The sequence below is a fragment of the Temnothorax longispinosus genome, chromosome 5 (genome assembly GCF_030848805.1).
Source record: "Temnothorax longispinosus isolate EJ_2023e chromosome 5, Tlon_JGU_v1, whole genome shotgun sequence".
In the NCBI taxonomy this organism is placed as follows: domain Eukaryota; kingdom Metazoa; phylum Arthropoda; class Insecta; order Hymenoptera; family Formicidae; genus Temnothorax; species Temnothorax longispinosus.
This window is the reverse complement of record NC_092362.1, coordinates 7,781,535-7,803,213: the sequence shown is the minus strand read 5'-3', so window position 1 is coordinate 7,803,213 and position 21,679 is coordinate 7,781,535. Positions and strand designations below refer to the sequence as shown.

Sequence of the window (21,679 nt, the reverse complement as noted above, 5' to 3'; positions counted from 1 at the left end):
TAACACTGTCACGACTGATAATAAATCGCATCTTGCCCACCACTCTAAGTCGCGAATGTGGAACTCGTTCATTGCACTTAGGAGCACTTTTGGCATACTTGTACGGCACTAACAAAACTACACACAGTTACGCATGCGTATGTAAATCCGAAAGAAATAAACTCTCGTTGATCGAATTGTGCAACAGATCTAGGCAATGGGAGAAGTGTTACGAGAGTTGTTATCGTTGGTTTACTTTTACGAAGAAATTGGAAATTCAATAGTAAAATATGTAAATTGCATTTGCAATAAGTGCAATTTTATGCCCGCAAAAAGGTCAAAGTGGTAAAAAGTAATTAGTTTTATATATATATATATATATATATATATATATATATATATTATAATTATATATATATATATATAAATATTATAAATATAATTATATATAATATTATATATATATATATATATATATAAAGGGTGAGTTTTATTTCGTGTGTGCCAATTATCTCTGCTAATTATCTCAAAACATACTAGTTTATTGGAAAAATGTTTCAGATAAAAGTTGCAGGGTTTAAAGGGGACCAATAGACAATCTTATTAGATTTTGAGTCTGGGGCCTGTGTTGAGCCAGTAGGAGCCCCAGTAGGACCCCATGTATACATCTCCTTGAAGTTTTCATGTTCATACACAAATATTTAAAAAAATTGGAGTACTATTGTAACCATAGACCTAGGATAAGATAGACGGAGCGTAAACTGCTACTATGGACAAGGGAGGGTAAGGATAGCGCGGGAGGGGAAATAGACCCAAGTCTCGGCAAAGTTCGGTTAGACTCGGGGACGTTCGGACCACGTTACGCGCGCGTGAATTGAAGTTGTCGCATATGACGATCGCAAACGTCAAATTCTGCAAATAAAAAATAAATATGCAAATTCTGCATAAGTATTTACCGTAATTACAAAAATGCGATGCGCGTCACATCTTCGACGCCTCAGGCGCGCTTTCCTCCGTGGAAATAAAGTCGCGATTTCGAGCCCGCATTCAAATTAAGTACTCGCAGGATATTCCCGTGGGCGTTCGCGAGGCATCTCAGGATTTTCTAGTCGCTCGAGGAGCTCCCGGGGGTACCCGAGATTCTTCCGGAGGGCACGCTCGCGCGATGTCTCGACACCAACGGTGCCAGCAACAGCAACAGCAGCAGCAGCAAACTTTCTTTCCTTCGGTACCTTTCCAGATGGTCCAGAGCACCTCCCTCGTCGTTCAGCGCAACGTTAAGCCACTCGAATCCCTCGAACCTATTGCTCGAGGGGAAAAAAGGCACGCGGAAGATGGGCAAGGTGATTCCCTATATGGCGGTCAATCCCGCCGTAGGAGCAACGCTTGCGGAAGAATGTAAACAATCTCGGAGATCCCCGTCCGGCGATATTCCCTCGCGGATTCTCACCGCGCGCCGCGCATCCTCCGCAACTCGACGACGCCGCGACCGACGAGCGACGAAATCTGTACACTAAATACCAATTAAGCACTTCATTTCCATGATACGCTTCTGTATTCTAGGGCTGCGTTCGGGGAGCGCGCTATTAACGCTATTGCATCGTTCTATCTTTATCGCTCATCAGATGTACAACAAGGATAGAATAACCAAATAGCGCTGATAGCGCGCTCCCCGAACAAAGCCTAGGTTATAGTATCCACCGTCCGGAGAAATGTGTCAATTTGACACTGTCAAATGTGTAATCGAACAAACAGCGCATGCCAGCGCATCCCCTCCACATGCTGCCAACGCACACCAAAGCGCGAAGGCACATCCGTGTGCTGTCGAGTCGGTCGAGCGTTCGAATGTTTCCGAGTCTAACCGAACTTTGCCGAAATTTGGGTCTATTTCCCCTCCCGCGCTATCACCTACCCCGCAGGCTTACGCTCCGTCTATCTTATCCTAGGTCTATGATTGTAACAGTATATTCTTGAAACCAAATCAGATCAAAAAGTCCTGTACCGCTTTTTCCTCCGACAAACAATTATCGAGATATCGTAAGCTATAAATATTGAAAAAATTACTAATTGTATTAAGTTTTCCTTGGATATCTCGAAAAGTGGGCAAATAAAAAAATGTTTCAGACAAAAGTTGTTCAAATTGATTAGTAGAAAAAGATATGATACAATAAAAAATGGGGATTTCCATTGAAAAAATTTAACTTAGACCTTACTGACAATGAGCCCAACACGGGCCCCAAACCTAAAATCTAATAATCGTTTATTGGCTAGCCCTCTCTGAATTCTCCAATTTTTCCAATATAACCAATACTTGCTGAGATGAAATTAACGGAAATAATTGGCATACGAAATAAAACACACTCTGTATTATATGTATATAATATGTACTTAAATAATTATATTATATAAAAGCACAATAATTAGATAAGACTGTTTTACAAGATTGACAGAAAAAGAATTATGTAACATATATTAATTCCGTTAAGTCTCTGTCTTTTATGTAGATATCTTGACAAACTTTGAAACAAATATATTGGAAATGGCGCAAAATATCCATGATAAATGTTCATTTACGTGCCAAGAAACCACAATTGGTCTTCATTAAACTTCTTTAAATGCTCGCGCACGCAATCATACGTCAAGTCTTCTTCGCAACTACTGATTTAAAATGCGTCTCTCATATCGCAGCACCGTTAACGTTAACGTGTGTGCTGGCAGACCATCTACTAAATTTATTCTAAAACGCACCTCGGGTCAGTATGCCACGATTTGTGTTGAGCAGCAGGTGTAGCAGGTCGAGGCGTGCTGATTTCTGGGAATATAACTCGTGCCTCATTCGACAGATAGCTTTTTTTCACCGAAATATTAATAATAAATAAATTATTAATTATCCAAAAAGGACTCTAAATGAAGGCACGTATACGATATTTATGTATTTTAAATATCATAATTTATAATTTGGAAATTTTATTGCCATTTTACACTTAAAAAGAAAAAAGTTTTTGTCAATATATAAAGGCTTCACTTAATGCACAAATCTATCATAGAATTCATCGACAAAGATTGTCAATATATGTATATATTAAAGAAATACTCGCATTGAAAAAGAGTAAAAGCTGCAATCTCAACATTTTACATGTAATTCCTTTAGTAATCTAAATAATTATTTAAATTGCTTTTATTAGTAATACTATAGCAATAGCTGTCAAGAGTGATGTGTTCAGTGATGTGTGATATAGAATGCTGTCAATTATTAAATGTTTGATAAGAATATTATTCAGTTTTATAGCTAGCAACCAACATTTTCTTCATAATGGCTACTAAATGGATAGCTCCCGTCTTTACAAGAGAATAAAAGAACTATATATATTATACGTTTAACGATATGTTACTATCTATATATATGTTACAAACTTCAACAATTGCCCATATATGTATATTTGTTTAACACTAGCGTTTACTAAATATGATCACAAATATGACCACAATCGAAAAGAGCGATATATATCAAAAAGTATATCTATATTATAATTAATCTAAAGTGTTATAACAAAAAGACCTTGGAGAATGGCGGCACATTTTGTTATAATTGTTAACTGTTGTAACCGAAACGAGAATGACAAGATAGTCCTGAATGAACTTACGTGTAACTGCAAACGCACTGTGCCTACACTGCCTACATTGAATATATGTATATTAGACGAGTCATCGTATAGCCGGATTCTATCTATACTATCTATAGCGGAGTATAGTAAACACAATGACTACAACGGGACATAAAACATTAGCGACAATACATCAGAGAAACGACACATGTGAATATCTAAACGATTTTCCTCAACGTTGTACGAATAGGAATGAGTTAAATCCTAGAAAGTTGCATAGTAAAATCTAAAGAAATACTAAAATCTCTAATTCAAACACGAGCGGGCCTTTGGTAGAAGATTCATGAAGATATACATAAAAGGTTTGCGATTAATTTATTAATATTATTTATTAATTTAATTATATAAGTATATATAATTATTATACATTATTGCATTATTGCATGTTTGCATTTTTGCTAACAGCATTTCATTAAACGTTTAATACAATGTTTAATTTATCAATCAATGATCAAAAGTGGATTAATTGAAATTGACGGTACATCCGGAAATTGTTAGGTACATCCATCACAAAATAATCTATGCCTATACTAATATATTCCGTCGATTTAAACGTCACAATGCGAGAGACTACATTTAACGTGTAGTCGGCGTACCTACTAAACGTCGAAAGCGAGACGGAGAACATGAGAATACAATTGCGGCGGAAGGGAAAGGAAGATTATCACATAACGGGTCTTCTCTTCAGTAGGTCGATACGTGCAATAGTTGACACCGATTAGGATATGCTATGGAAAATGCACTTATCCGTATATATCCATGATATTTTCCAATAATGCATGTCCGGTGTTACTTTTTAGTAGATGATCTCCTATATATATTATAGCGAGAAAATGACTCGAAGAGTGGAAAAAAGAAAGGGAATTTTAATGCACCTATTACAAGTGTTTATCACACCTACTTTAATCGAAACGTCACAAATCGTTCACAAACAGCTTCTTCGGCATTATACGCGGCGTATTCTGTGCTTTTGCCTGTTTACAAACAGTTTATCGTTGTATATTAATGGCAATATTGATGCAAAGGTTAAATTCACAAATTATCAACAAGATTGTCATGAACAGATAAACTTGCAATAGATTATTATCTAGCCGAATCTAGCGGGTGAGACTTAAAGACTCGTAAAATTCCATCCTAAAAATTCTTTTAAAAAATGGCCTTGCGTGTTTCCGCATAAATGCGAAAAGTTTCTTCCTTGTTTTTACCAACGATTTTATAATATATTAAAAAATGTTTCTGTAGTGTCAGGCTTATAAAATTGTAGAGCACGTAATTTTTTATTTTATTATACGAAATTATATTTAAAAAATGATATATATAATTAAAGCTTTAAACATCTTAAAGGACGTTCTCAATTATATGATGTATATTTACAAAATCCTTAATCTGATGTCGAATAAAAGTAAAAGTTTTATTTTCTAAAATATCCCCGCGCGCATAAAAATGACGCTGAATTTCTCATAAAGGAACTCGATTCGTTGTATATATACATACAAGTTACTTACGTTAGTTCGTTCTGCTAACTTACATATACTCATCAGCTGATATAATTCAGTTCGATCACGCGGAGCCGCGGTTATTGTAACAACCTTAAAGGTGCGATCCCCACAATGAAGAATTATTCTCAAGATAGGCAGTCTGGTAAAAGACAGCATTGCAATAAAATCTCCTCCTCCTCCATCTTTTCTCAGTTATGCAGGAGAAAAGCATAAAAGTGCATGCATAGGAAAGGAAAAAATATTCTGACGGTCGTATGCTTTATTTTTCCTCCTGAAAAACCAGTCGTCGCGCATCGGCGACTAAGAGACGAGAGTGCATTCCGCTCGGCAAGACTGCCACCGCAGGGCGAGAAAGGACGAACGTTTTCTATCGTGCGTCAGATCAACGACGCGGCGACGACACGACGGATCATGACGAGCAAGAAATAAGAAACACGATTTGGGGTCCGACGCGACGGGACGCGACGCGACGATCTAATTGTAATACACTTTTACGAGTTTACTCCACGTAAACGGCATAATGGCATGTACATACATACGTCATACCTGCTCTGATTGCGACACTTTTTTACCCTGTTTGTTCATTTTTAAGCACGTTAATCGACAATAATCGACTTACTTGGATATTCTGGTAATTATCAAACTTACACGCGGATGATAAACTGCACATATAGATTCTGTCTCACAACTCGTAATCTTTATTTTAATAATTAGATTTTCCATTTGTCTATTCAAATGCTATTATAAATTATAAAAATAATTTTATTAAAAATTTTATATAGTACACATTTTTGATAATCTTTAAAAGATTTTATGAAATGGTTATTTCATTTTTTTGAAGAAACATTTTCAAAGAAAGTAGTAATTCATAATAATAAATAAATAAAGTCAACGTAAGAAATACAGAAGAGGTAAAGAGAGTAAGCATTAAGTATAGGAAAGAACAGACGTTTTTGTTTTTTAAAATAAAAATATATATTTGTTGTGAAAATATTGTGTAAAAATGCTCGAATGAGAAAATATTTTTGCGAGCAAAATTTTTTGACTTTTGATTCAGCTTTCTCTCGTATTAGCTCACCACTCACCAGATAACAATTCATATTTATTATATGGGTGCAAATTCGATTTTTACGCGATATGAATTACAAATAATATTCCCGGATTTTATATCAGGTCAGTACCGACCGAAGTATTCGCGGCAAAGAGATCCTAGCGCGCAAGTAGGCCCCCCTTCTTTCCTCCAGGGCCCAGTCGGGGGGCCCCTATGTGCACCTGTGCAAGTTGAGAGATGTTGTGTTTTCACCTGGCAGTTCAACCTACAATCGCGAGCAAGAACGTTCCGCGAGCGAGATCATCCGCTGTCTTGATCGAAACGAACAGAAAAGTCGGGTCACAATATTCATAATCATCGAATTTTCATCGATCATCATTGTTTTTTTTATAATAAATTGTCGGACATTCCAATAATTATATAAGTGTGAAATACTTTGACGAGTGAAAGACTTTGCGTTTGCAACATTGTGATGTTAAACATTCAATTCTTTCCAAGAATCAAATTGAATTATCCGAAATGAATAAAGAGAAGATATGTAAATGAGAGACTCTCCTCAAGAGATTCCAAAAGATACTCCAATAGATCTTTTTGAAAAGCACAAGACGAAGACAGTGAATTGAATGAAAAAGAGACAAATCTTTTGTAACACACAAAAGCTAAAATTTTAATAATAGATTACAGAAAATGATTAATCAGTCGAAGATGAAAAGTAGAAGACAATGGTAGATTTTGTTACAAATTTTATTATTAACTTTTATTGGAATTCCTCTCGATAGCGAAAAAAACACAACTTTGAAATTTTTATAAAATAATCTAACAACAAAAACTAAAGAATACATGTAAGCAAATATAGGTATAATGTGTAAAATGATTTGAAGTAATAAAAATCAAGTAATGTGATCAAAAAGGAAATTATTGTAATAATAATTCGTTCACAACTAATCCAACTTTATTGTTACCAAACTACTAATCTTATTGTTAGTTAAAGACTGAATTTCTCTATAAACTGAAATTATGAGAATCTATTTTAAAATATTATTAAACACTTAATGTTTTAGATATTGCTGAAAGTAATAAGAAAAAATATTTTAGTGCAAAATTTAACAAAGACTTCTTTCTAAATCATAAAAATTATATAATTAAATGATTAGTTAAACATTTTAAATGTCAAATTTTTTATAAATATATAAACATCAAATTGCGGACGAAATCACAATGAAAGAACTTGCAAGAACTTGACTCAACATCTTCAATTTGTTACTAGCTATTTTCTAAAGCAAAATTTAAAGCACAACATATATTGACTGCGAGTATTAAAGAAGAACTCAAGAACCATAAGTATCCCTTACTAATCCGCTTACAAGGACTATTCCAAGAGAAAGAAGGCTTCGTGAAACAATGCCGCGTGTAACTTCCGCGATCTACAAGCGAAGTCTAATAGCAAAGCGATCGAATTTCATCTTTGCTATCTCAAAACAAGATGAAGTCTAAATTAGAATGTTCTAAATGTTAAATTTAAAATCTGCAGACGTAATATAATTTGATGATGAGATCGTCGACAAATTGTTGGTAATCTTCGCATACGAAGCAAGCAACTTTCAAACGGATATCCGACAGAAGACTTGGTTCTCGGTTCAGAAGAAAATAAACGTTTACTTTGAAGAAGAAATTGACGAAATTCAAAATGGACACCATGTTGGAGAAAATGGGAAAACTAAATCTGGTAATGTGTATAGCTTAAATAATGAACACACTATTATATAAGAACTATTATATGGTGTTATAGAATATTAGTGGCCTGAATAATAAATGCCGCTATCGTATGTTGCAAATCGCGGTTACAATTTCCCAATTACATTCACGGCAAAAGTAATAATCGTGCAATTGTCATGCAATTGAAAAAATAAACAAAGTACTGTAATATTTATAATAATAATAATAATAGCTTATGGACGATTTAACTACATATTTTACTACATACCGACAAACTTTGCACGAATTCAAATTTTTATATATACCTACTTACATATCTTTATTGTATTTATTTTAAATAAATACGATTAAAATACCATTTTTAATAATTTTCACATTATATTTGAATAAGAAATAGACAAACTAAATTCCAACAATTTAAATAAAAAACGCGAAAACCGTGCAATTTATCTTATTTTAAGAAAATTATGTTTTAGCAGAGTTTTAATTCAAGCCTAAAATTAATATATTCAATTTCGAAAAAAATTTGAAAATTGCGATAAATATATACAGTAACTTTAATTTTCTTCAATAATTTTGTTTTAAAAAGTCAACTGCATATGATAAGTAAAGAGTAATGAAAAGCTAATAATTATATAGAGTAATAAATTTGTAGTTTATTCTTTGTCCAATTTTAAAATTCGATGGCTATAATTTTTAATTAATTCATTAATGTATTATATAATGCGTGAAAATAATGCTATGTGACTGAAAGCATATAATGTATATTGGATTGCTAAAATCTTATTAACTTTCTAATACGTGATTATTCATACATGATGAGCATATGATGAAATGTCCGTAACGCTTTTTTTGTAACCATTCCGAAGAAAGTAATTACATTATGAGTCATAATTAAAAATGTATGGGTAAAAATTCATAATAATATGCGTGCACCGTCTTTAAATCAGAACGCATATCATTATTGCTTTTCATTTTCTACACTTTTTCCATTTTCACAAATATTCAAATTATTTTAATCGACCGTTATTTAAATCTAATATAAATATTAATTATAATTGTCAACAAATTATAATAAATAAAATAATTTACAAAATAAATACAACATATATCTATATATATATATATATATATATTGTATATATATATAAGTTACCGTTGACACGGTTGTGCTTATCTATACCGACCATAACAATCTATCAGACATTTATATTTTCGCATGGTTAAATTAGCGTAAACACAATTAAGTACTATGAATATTGCACATCATTACCGATCATACTATGTCGCTGGATTCAGCAGCAATGTCGATGTCATTATTATGATCGAAAAATCTGCACGCTTTCTGCGCTTTTACTCATTTCACGGAAAGTACATCGAATAATTTATGCTGTTTTAGATATTTTCGAAAGTACAATATCACATGCATAGAACGTAATTGTTAATGATTATCCTATTTCATTTATGATTCCTTTTTTCCATGATTAAATAATACAACTTTTAAAGGACTAGTATTTAATAATCCACTTGGTTTATTTTGAAACATATCAAAATTTATAGTGTAATATAAATAGTGTAGAATAAATTAATTAAGAAATGTTGAAAAATAATTTAAAAGCTACGTCTCCACTGAAGCAACAACGAGCAACTTTTTGTTGCTCATTGTTGCTAAATGTTTCGAAATAATTCGACATATGTCGCATATAGATAAATATAATGTAATAGAAATAATAGAATAGAAATAATTATAGGTACTGCAATTGTGTGATACACATAAACTGTGTTTTTTTCGCGAAAATACACAGCAAATCTAAGCGTTTTATTTAATACACTTTTGTAACTTTTTAAACGTTTAGAAACGTATTCAATATAAAAACACATAAAGCGTTTTCAAGCGTTACACGCAATAAAATATAAAACACTAAAACCGAGTTAAAATAAAACACTTATTAATTGAAAAAGCTTTTAAAGTAACAAACACTTATAGAAAATACACTTTAAGCGTTTTATTTAACTTATACGTTACTTCATTTTAAAAATTTAATAACACGTTAGACAATTTTTATAAAGATTTAATTTATCCAAGAAAACACCGCTCATGATTAATTAATGGAATAAGCCTTGTATTTCTAATTTTAAAATCAGAAAGAGGGTGCGGAAATATTAAATTATTGACATTAACAATATTTTGTCGATTGTTTGAAAAAAAGCGCTTTATGTGTTTTTATATTGAATACGTTTCTAAAGTGACTACAAAAAAGTGTATTAAATAAAACACTTAGATTTGCAGTGTATCTACATAATAAATCGATATTGGATTAAGAATTATTTATAAGACACTACGTTTATGAAAAGATCTAAACCGATAAAAATTCAGATATACATTGATATTGTGCTTGCCTTTCGTACAGATATGATTACAATAGGTTACTTATTAATATTTGACTGAGCCAGTGTGACCGAATTGATAAGAAATCTGTTTTGACGCTTTTCTTATCTTTCTGATTTAATATTACATAATGAATGTTTAAATTAATCAGCAATGAAATTGCTATATTTTTCGACATGCCACAATTTTCACATGTTTACAATTGTCTTAGGCTGATGGCAGAGAAAGAAATGTAGGCTCTTACGCGTCTATTGTAATTATAAACGTAAAGCAAGGCAGAGAAAACTGTATACGTAACCACAGTACGTAACTACGTTCGTATCGTCACGTATCGACACGATAGCTTTTTCATGACTTTACGTTTACGTAGTTACGTATAGGGTTTTCTCTGCCTTGCTTCATGTCTATAACTACGATAGACGTAAGAGCCTACGTTTTGTTTTCTGCCATCAGCCTTAAACTGATGGCAATTGTGAATCATGATACGTGATAGATCAACGTATCTCTTTTTTTTTTAAGTAATTTCAAGAAACGGATTATAAACCGTGAAGCTTTGGAAAGTATATTTTGTGATTTGTAAACCTGTGATTTGTTGAATGGTGTAATATTATAGCTTCCGGCGAATACCACGGTCAAAAACTTGCACTGAAAGTATTATAATAACTTTTGTTATTGTTCCAAGATTAAAATATAAATATTTATTCAAAATGAAATACATTGTATTGAAAGAATTACTTTAGATTTTGGGACACTAATTTTTTACAGAATTTTTACAGATTTTTTTACCGCCTCTCTAAATAAATGCAAATACAGTAAAATAAATAGACTGACAAGAAATGAATGAATAAAATGAATAAATTAATGGTACTCTCAAGTATCACATTTTCCCAAAAAGTTACTTTTACTCGATGAAAGATCAGCTGATTCCACCGAGGACATCATATAATAATATGCATAGTCGCGCGATAACTGACGTTGTTCTGTTTTTTCTGGCGTGATAAGAATTTCAATGTGCGAGATAAGAGAATTTTTTAGCCTATGGAATTGTAGTTGGTGACTCGAATTGTCGAGTGTTTACCTGCATGCGAGCGAAGCGGTTTCATCTCTAAAGTGTGCAAAAAGTGAAAATCGCAATTAATCGTGAGAACGATTACAATCAAAATCGTACCGGTGCTCCGAGCCGTCTTTCACTCGATTATAGCATACAAAAAAGTGATCCAACTGATATTGACATGTCCTCCAATGGTGAAGATCGAGATATCGTGTCTTGTTCGGAGCCTAGAACTGAAACGTGGCGTTTTTTTCACGTAGGTTATAATCAAATCACAAAGGAATTTTTATTGTTAGTCAATCATTTTCGCTACGTTGACTTAGAATTGATTACTATTGTATAATATTGCATCGCTGCCAATTTGCTCATTGCACTGTGTTTGAGAAAAGAAGTTGAGAATAGAATTTCAAGTAAAAATTACATGTAATTTTTTGTTGCCAAGATATAACATAATTTCTTATTCTCATATATTTACACATATTTCTTATTCACGTATTTTTATATGTATTTGCAATGATGGCTGCATATGATAAAGATTAAACTCTATTCTACGTATGTATTTTGATATAGATATAGATATTTGTCTTTCTTTCTTTGTACAAAACTTTATTATTAAAATCCAAAATTATAATATTTTATTATATTTCTCTAATTATTTAATATAATAAAATATTAGGTTTTCTAAAAAAAGCAATATTTTGCGTAATGATAATGCGAGACACAGTTTTGTATTCAAGTACAAAATTTTATTAATTAAGTTTTTCTCTTTATAATTTACTTTCCTTTTATATGTGTATATACAAGGTGTTTCAGAATTGCACGACACTATTTTAGGAAAATATTTTCTAGGTCAAAATAAACAAAAAAGTTTATATAAACATATGTCCTAAACTTATTTGTTGATAAGATATTAAAGAGTAAAGATTATGTTTAATATTAAAACATTTAACGTATGTTTTCGAAGTGGCCGCCGTTTTGTTGAATGCAGCATTCAGCACGAAGTATCCTGCATGTTTCTCTAGCACGTCTTATAGCACGCAAGAAGAATTAAGAAATCGCATAATGAAAGCTGCAGCAAATATCAGGAATAATCCTAACGCCATTAGACTATTTTCTATGGGGTTGGATGAAATCTTTAGTTTATTGTAGACCTATTGGCACGCAAAAAGAATTCAACAAAACGGCGGCCACTTCGAAAACATACTTTAAATGTTTCACTGTTAAATGTAATCTTTACTGTTTAATATATATCTTACTAATAAATAAGTTTGGGTCATGTGTTTATACATATAAACTTTTTTGTTCATTTTGACCTAGAAAATATTTCCCTAAAATAGTGCCGTGCAATTCTAAAACACCCTGTATACATTATACTTATACATTATAAGTGTCTAAATGCTTATATTAGAGTGTAACGGCTAGACGTAAAAGTTCCACTTCTTTGTAATGGAAAATAAAACGAGTATTACAAAATTGACATGCAATACAATGTTATTATTATGTTATTATTATGCTCGTAAAACTGTTTACTCCCATTTTTTGATGCTTCAATGTATAATATTATGCAGTGTACATAACATATTATATTACATTTTATAAAGAAAGAGGGGGGGTGCGCAATTTCTACGATACACTTCTAATAGTTCTAATTTTGTCTCTCTTTTAACTGCTTCCACCATGGTGGCATTAAATATTTTTTTTATGAGATCTCAAGATAAAACACTGTTAATTTATCGATGTTATAATATGTACTATGCATTATAAAAAGTGATACATGAAATTTCTTATAATTATTTGCAGAGGATTCCAAACTGTCCTGTGAAAAGTTCACAGCCTCTGAAGGAATTTGTTGGTCACTGTCAAACTATGCCATCACGAGTGAAAAAGTCGTTTTGTGGCTGCCTCCAGGTAAGATTCTAAAAAAAGTTTATTGATTAAAAACGAATTCCAGTGCAAAGAACTGCGGCAATGGTGAGCCGCGGTTGTTGATCACGATGCTATCTGTTTCCCCGAAACTCTACATATGATATATAACTATTAAACATATATTTCAATTTAATAAATAAAGTTGCAAAAATGTATTTGCGATAATTTTATCTTTTTGTTAAAATTAATATACTGCTATGCGAATATATTACGTTACGTACTTTTATATATCAACACACACAGCATTAAATTTTTAAATACTCTTTTAAATGTTTTCTTCCATTACATAATACAAACATCAATTTATTTGAACTGGTATTGCATTTACAACACACACAAGCAATATAGTTATTCATAAATACACGTGTTCCACACACAAAATAGAAAGCGAGAAAATCCTTGTTGATAACTCAACGCATAGAATTTAAGCAAGAAGACTACCATTTTGTATCTTTTTCATATTTATTGATGTAATATTACTTGAATGAGATCTGTAATACATATCATGCATGACAGGATACTGAACTAATCGAGTTGCTCCTCACAGGATGACGAGCCACCGGAAATCACGTATTGCGTTGTGGAGCATACGGGTACGCTCACGTTACAAGCAATGACGCCGACCTTGCCAATGCCAGCTGAAGAGGAGTTAAATAAAATGTTTCTCGAGCTTGTCGACGAGCTCGATCTGACCCAAACCAATCGACAAGCAGTTTTGGCACTTCCAGCTAATAAAAAGTGGCAGATATATTGTTCCAGAAAAGGTAACGGTACATTGGACAACGGAGGCTTGCGCACCACTGACCTTAGCGGGGATCCCGAGGACTATATCAATAGATTGAAGACGATAGCGAATGTGAGTGAATAAAATTGCATAATAAAATCTATTATTATCTATGATAGCTAATGACGGAATTATTGACCGTTAATGATCCAACGTTCTTTTTCTTTTCTTTAAATAGAAAATAATTTTGACGTTTGCATTAAACATTATTATTGAAAAATATTATTAACAAAGTTTACTTATTGAAATTAGAAAGGCTATATAAAAAAAGATGAGACAAACCAAAATTATGATAGATAAAGACAGGCTCGTAAGAAAATTGGAAACTTGTAAAATAACTGCTTTATAGGATATATTGACGTTATAATTTTTAGAATGTTGTATTTTTCTATCGTGCGTATAGATTTACGATAATAAAATTGTTTGGGATTGCTCGGAATTTTGCTGGAAGGCAGAATTTGTTGAACTGCGAAATATTGTCGTATTATTTTCGATTTTATCTCTGATACATGTGAGTATGTGCATATTGGATGTTGTATGCAGAATCCTTTCCCAGAAGAAGATGAGGAAATATCGAATCAAATGCGTCAAGCGGAAGCTCTAAAGACTGCCCTGAGAACGCAGCCGCACAGCTTCGTTCTCAGATTTATAGAACTAGATGGTTTAAACGCTTTATTACAAGTACTAGGAACTATGGATACAGAGGCAGCTAACAGTAATCTCCACACTAGCGTAATAGGATGTCTAAAGGCTTTAATGAATAATTCGGTGAGTTCCGTCAAGCGTTTAGAAGTGTTAAAAAATATTTATTAACATAATTTTGTCAACTAAGCAGCTTATTACCTAATTTTTCCATATTTTTGGGAGAAAATAAGAATGTGTAAATCACTGTTCAACGATGTATATCCCTAATTTCGCTAAGAGATCTTACACGTATCAGTGCTTTTTCCTCATTATTTTAATTAATATCTCTTTCTCTCTAGAATGGTAGAGCGCACGTGCTGGCACATCCAACGGCAATTAACACGATATCACAGTCGCTCGCATCTGAGAATATAAAGACAAAAATCTCTGTACTAGAGATTCTCGGTGCAGTTTGTCTGGTGCCAGGCGGTCACCGCAAAGTTCTAGAGGCCATGTTGCACTTCCAGCAGTATCATTCCGAGAGAACGCGCTTCCAGTGTATAATCAATGATCTTGACAAAAACTTCGGCATCTATAAAGACAATTTATCTCTGAAAACGGCGATCATGTCGTTTATCAACGCCGTGCTAAACTACGGGCCTGGCCAGGTGACGCTGGAGTTTAGGCTACACCTAAGATATGAGCTACTAATGCTCGGCATCCAACCTATTATTGAGAAACTGAGAAAATACGAGAATGAGACGCTCGATAGGCATCTCGATTTTTTTGAGATGGTACGAAATGAAGACGAGAAGGAACTCGCCAGGAAGTTCGAAAAGGAACATGTGGACACTAAGAGTGCTAGCGCCATGTTCGAGCTTTTGCGACGGAAACTCAGCCACACTGCTGCTTATCCTCATCTTCTTAGCTTACTTGAACATTGTCTTTTGTTACCACGTGAGTTTTTAGATTGAAAGATCTTATTTTCGTCAGAGACATGCCATAATGCAAATTATTTTTTTTTCTTTTTTTTAGTGGATTATGGTTCGCATCCTCAACATTGGCTGTTGTTCGATCGAATTGTTCAGCAGATCGTTTTACAATCCGAAAGCAACGAAACGGGATTAGTAAGAAACCCCGATGTGGCCCCAATTGAAATAAATGTAAAAGAGATTGTTCACCTTCTCGCAAAAGAAGAGGAACTTGTGGCAGCAAGAAAGAAAGCCGAAGAGATGGAACGCGAAAATTTGGACATGTCTACGAGATTGGCTAAGAAAGAACAAGAACTAGATTTGAGGTCTCAAGAAAAGGTATTATAAAAAAATTTAATATCCTATTTATCAATCACAACAAACTTCCCATAATAATCTCTTATAATATAGCAAAATTTGATTTATGAATTATAAAAGATATTCACTTACATACACGTATCCTATATGTTTTTATGCAGAAAAATTTTATTTTCTTAGTTTAATTTAATTGTTTTCCGAAGCTACACGCACATTCGAAAAACGTTTGAAATTTATTATTAAGATCGATAAATGTGTCCCTTGATAATATCAAAATGAAAAAAACACACATTTATTCAGGTATGAAGGTGCTTTTTCAAAATATATATTAAACGCATTTCAAATATAAGGCTAATCAGCGATATGAAAATCCTGAGAGTAATATTTCTCTTCTTTTTCTATAAATTTATTTAATGTGGAGTAAATTGTATTACTCTTATAACTTAGATACGATGCGAATCGTCATTTACTGCTTAATGTTGTCTTTTTCTGCTGCAAATAGTCATAATTTGTAATTATCTATTTGTAGGAAGATATGGAAGCAAGTTTAGCAAGGATCAAAGAACGTCTTGAAAAAGAGATATCGATGCACATAGAGACAAAACAAAAAATTTCAGAATTGCAAGATAACCTCGAGACGTTATCGCGACAAATTAACAACGAGAAATCTGAAAGGAAACGTCTAGAGCAACTAGTGGCTTCAGGAAGTTTGCCAGACGACGCGAAAGCCACTTTAAAAATTGTGGAAGATGACGTACTCGAGAAACTTGAGACTAAATCCACCCCGCCGCCACCACCACCTCCTCCATTAGCACCCCCGCCACCTCCCTGTTTAATGCCGACTGCTCCTCCACCCATGAAGGTTATTACTATATATTAAAAATTTTAAGTACGATATAAAACTATTATATGTAATAATAATATTAATATAACAGCGTGATGATAATTTAATTAATATTTAGTAATATATTATAGTTGAAGAAACATTAGTAACATTTCCTAAAGTTGCACGCAATCAGCTAGAATAATTTACTAATTATAGTTACTTTCTACAATAGGAAATAACTTAATTTGCATAAATCGTTAATTAAATATCGTAGGTGGAGATAATAAAGAATGTTCCACAACCGAGTAATCCTTTAAAATCGTTCAACTGGTCCAAGATACCTGAGCAAAAATTGCAGGGTACAATATGGTCAGAGCTGGACGATACGAAGCTCTACAACGTAATGGATCTCGAGTCTATCGATAAGATCTTTTGCGCTTATCAAAAGAATGGCGTTTCCACGGAAGGCTCGATAGAGGACTTGAGAACATTAGGAAAGAATAAGAAGACGATGTCGGTAATCGATTCAAGAAGAGCGCAGAATTGCACTATACTATTGTCGAAATTGAAGATGTCCGATAATGAGATTACCAGAACGATATTGTCGATGGATCAACAGAATATTTTGCACATCGATATGGTGGAGCAGTTGCTAAAGTACATACCATCTTCGGAAGAGGCTGCCTCGTTAGATATCCACCAAAAGGAATTGCAAAACAGGGCTGACTGTTTCTTGTATCAAATATCAAAGTGCGTTATATTTTAGACATTATCAGCTTTTTTTAGACTTTCCTTCTGAGATTATGATAATGGCTTTACGTAGCGATTAATTAGCTTTCAAGCGATTTAGAGAAATTCCAATCTTTCTTTATAGAGAATTACAAAACAGACCAACGAAACATTGAACAAACGACATATCACGTTTTCTGTGTTCTTTAGGGTGCCGCATTATGAACAAAGATTGCGTTCTCTTCATTACAAAAAAAAATTCGCAGCTAGTATTGCGGAACTGACGCCAAGGATGCGAGCAGTTTTAGAAGCGAGCCGACAAGTGGCCAGATCAAGAAGACTCAGAAAACTTTTGGAATTAGTTTTAGCATTGGGAAATTACGTGAATCGTGGGAACGCGCGGGGTAACGCGTGCGGCTTTCGATTAGCTTCTTTGAATCGTCTAGTCGATACCAAGTCTTCTTGCTCCAAGGGTACGACTTTACTACATTATCTTGTGCAGATTCTAGAAGCCAGATTCAGAGAAGTCTTAGAAATCGAAGAGGATATGCCGCATGTTAAAACAGCTGCTAAAGTTAGTATGGCCGATTTGCAGAAGGAAGTGGCCAACTTAAAAAATGGATTGCAGGATGTTCAAAGAGAAATAGGTAATAACCGATTATACAATAGTGGAGCTTTAAGCAAACTTGCATAAAAAGTAGAATTAAATAGAGCTGAAAAAAAAGAAAACTTAAAAGTTTCTGATTTTTTTAAGTGATTAACTACTTTGTTGATTCCTTTTTTTCTGTACTTTTTCTATGGGAATGATAATGATCATCTAAAAGTATTTAAGAATGAAGAATAGGTAAATTACTATTGCATCGTCTGTGCTATTCCCGTTCTATTCATTTTTTTAGAATTTCATCGAGGTCAATCTCAGGTACTTCAGGGTGACATGTTTTTACCGGCGATGAGGGACTTCCAGGCGCAAGCCACATGTAGATTAGCAGAGGCGGAAGACTTATTCCAAGACATGAAAACTAGGGTAAAAATTAGTTATTTATGTTATAAGTGTAACTGTGACAAATATGTATAATTATGATTTTGTCAAAACAGTTTGATCGAGCAGTGAGACTGTTCGGTGAAGATTCGGCTGGCGTTCAACCAGATGAATTCTTTGGCATTTTTGAAAACTTTTTACAAGCCCTAGCTGAAGCGAGACAAGATGTAGAAAACATGAGGAAGAAAATCGAAGAAGAAGAACGTAGAGCGAAACAAGAACAGGAAGTAAGCGATTTATTATCATATGTCATATAAACATGTAATATATGATAAGATATAAATAATGTAATGTACTATAATTTATTACAGCTCCGGAAGAGAACAATAGAGAGAAAAAACTCGCGGGAGGGTATATTAAACAGTATATCGCTAAGTAAGAAGAATGAAGCAAACAGTAACGGACAACAGAATGATAACAAAGGCGAATTCGACGACTTGATATCTGCTCTTCGAACTGGTGATGTGTTCGGCGAGGATATCGCTAAATTCAAAAGGTCAAAACGACGACCTGTTACACCTAGCGGTCCAGAATCACGCAGACACAGCACTCACAAGGAAGATTCTCGAGAACGTCATTAGAACCTTAAATTTGGATCTGTCGACAAATCAATCATTTTCCAGCACACAAATTTTTCACATACAAAATAAACATTTGTTTATTAAAAATTTATCGCGTTTAAAAGCACATTATAAATAATTTAATTACAAATACATTTTATAAAAGTTAATTATATAAGTAACATTCCATAAAAATATTTATAGGCGTTTCGCAGACGATTTGACATTACACGAAAGTCATATTAATTTAACAGTGCATTTCTATATATCTGCATCTATCTATGAAACGAAAATGTTTGTTTGAATTCAACTCGAAAACATTTATACTTATGTTAAATATAAATCTTTTAATGCTCAAATATAATGTTTTTCGTAAAAATTTTCTATGAGAAAATTTCCTCTGTTGAATCTTGTTAGATTTTCTTGCAGAAATTTATACTATTAATATATTATTAATATTAACATTCTTTGCAAAACTTTTTATATTACCATATTTTATATATATACATATAAAATATGGTTATATAAAAAATTTTGTTAATATATATATAGAATATAATTATAAAAATTTTTCAGCAAACCAGAAGAAATTTTAGATTTCCATACACCTTCAATGAAATTTTGTACGAAAGGCTAGCCACTTTGATGGAAACAAGTTAATCGAATGTAAAGTTAATGTCAACATTTTTGCAGTAAATTTTTACGGCGAATTGAATATAATTCTCTAAATGTCAGATTTTATTAAAATTAATCAAGTACTAAATTTGCAATATTGCACGTTAATACAAATAACTTAATGTTTTTAGACAGAAAAGATTTAACTTTTTTTAAAAGCATAGAAAGATGTAGAAAAGCGCACTATATTTTCTGCAAAATTTATAATATATTTCGATAAAAGAACAGTCAAGAATACCCGCAAAACTGCAATTAAACGCAGTATGACATAAAACAGTTTTCAGATAATTGTTACAATTTTCTTATGACAAAATAGCATAAAATAATAAATTTTTAAAAATAAAATTAGGTAAATAGAAATAGCTATGTAATCGAATAATGCATATTGAGTATGCGCAATCTATCTCGCAATCTTCTTATCTCAAAGAAATAATTATCTATTCTTTGCAAAAAGCATATCAAATTTCTCCAATATTTTTAAATTAAAAGTTACAAATTAATATAGGGATGTAAATTTTAACTTACGAATAGAACATTTTGTAGATGAATGCGAAGTTAAATATGTATTCTTTTTATTCAAGTGAACATACTCTTAAACATATAACTTCAACAATCACTCATGCACACGGAACGTTTTTAAATAATAAAAAAGGTAATAATAAATATATTTGCATGTAATAAATTAAATATAAGCTCCATATAAAAGAATTTTGTATAGAACTGCTTATCACGTACATCAATTAAAATTGACCGCAATTAAGCATAATTGACTTGACAACAGCACGTTCCATTAATTCGACATCAACTAAAGACGAGACACTTACAAAATTATATTGTATCAAAATCTGTGGTGTCAAAATCAAAATAATGTAGCATAAATCATTTTCGTCTATACAATATATATTTAAAGATATATTTATTATTTATAAAAATTAATGGCGATTGTGCGTACATCTCTGATTATGTATGATGAAATAATTTTATCTGGTGCAAATGTGATAAGAATTTCATAAAGACCTCATATAATACGCAAATCTAACTCGTAGAATATTCAAATATAAATATGAATGATATTGATCAAAAAGACGGATTCTTCAACCAATAAAATAATATCAGCAAAAAATAATAAACACTTAAAAGGCCTAGACAAGCAGTATAACCGCCAGTTAACTGCCTTCGAAATACTAAAAGTCTGATTTCCTAATTGTAACGAAACAATACGAGTCGAATACAGTTTAGATAGTTAGAAAACTATGTTACACTAGCTTTGCGTCGTTAAAGCTATTTCCGATTGTAGAAGTAAAAAGTTATTAAAAAATATGATTAGAAGAGTTTGCTGCGTATAGTAGTCGACGTTTTGTAAACTTTTGTACTTTTGTAAATATTTAGTATTGATGTTCTTAATTGTTCCTCGGAACATAGCTACTTTGCAGGAATCAATGTCCAATTAATATATCGATATAACATATGTTGATATCACACACACACATGTATATTAATATATGAAGAAATATATCAAATAAATGTAAGATCTTCATGATTTTGGGCAATCTTGTTTGTTCCACATTTCTTAAAACAAATAACGCACAAAAAGTACTAATATAATTAATTACTTCTAAAATCTTATATATACATACGTATAATCCATTTGTGTTTATCATAAGATAATTAAGGTAAATGTACCAATGCCGGGGCACTTAAAAGATCTATATGTCTGGACACCCTTATCATTTTAGTTTGTAAATAAAATAAGTATAACACGAATTAAAATCAAAGATAAAAATATAATACAAAAAAAATATTTTTATCTTTAATTCTTTGATTTTAATTTACGTTATAACTTATAATTAAGGGGATCCTGCAGTGATAGACGAACT

The 21,679-nt window shown here is 32.4% G+C and overlaps 1 protein-coding gene across 2 annotated transcripts in view; it reads left to right on the top strand.

Moving 5' to 3' along the window:
- Daam (disheveled-associated activator of morphogenesis-like protein) overlaps positions 1–21,342 on the top strand; it is a 28,844-nt gene extending 7,502 nt beyond the window's left edge. Inside the window, exons 3-14 of one of the 2 annotated variants that reach the window (XM_071777742.1) lie at positions 7,726–7,920; positions 13,151–13,258; positions 13,824–14,132; positions 14,604–14,828; positions 15,044–15,641; positions 15,720–15,994; positions 16,503–16,835; positions 17,074–17,549; positions 17,739–18,175; positions 18,425–18,552; positions 18,624–18,794; positions 18,879–21,342. In XM_071777742.1, coding sequence (XP_071633843.1) covers positions 7,882–7,920; positions 13,151–13,258; positions 13,824–14,132; positions 14,604–14,828; positions 15,044–15,641; positions 15,720–15,994; positions 16,503–16,835; positions 17,074–17,549; positions 17,739–18,175; positions 18,425–18,552; positions 18,624–18,794; positions 18,879–19,148 — 3,369 coding nt within the window. In that variant the 5' untranslated portion in view covers positions 7,726–7,881 and the 3' untranslated portion in view covers positions 19,149–21,342. The remainder of the gene's footprint in view (positions 1–7,725; positions 7,921–13,150; positions 13,259–13,823; positions 14,133–14,603; positions 14,829–15,043; positions 15,642–15,719; positions 15,995–16,502; positions 16,836–17,073; positions 17,550–17,738; positions 18,176–18,424; positions 18,553–18,623; positions 18,795–18,878) is intronic. The other variant, XM_071777743.1, reaches the window with a different exon arrangement.
- The last annotated feature ends 337 nt before the right edge of the window (positions 21,343–21,679 follow it).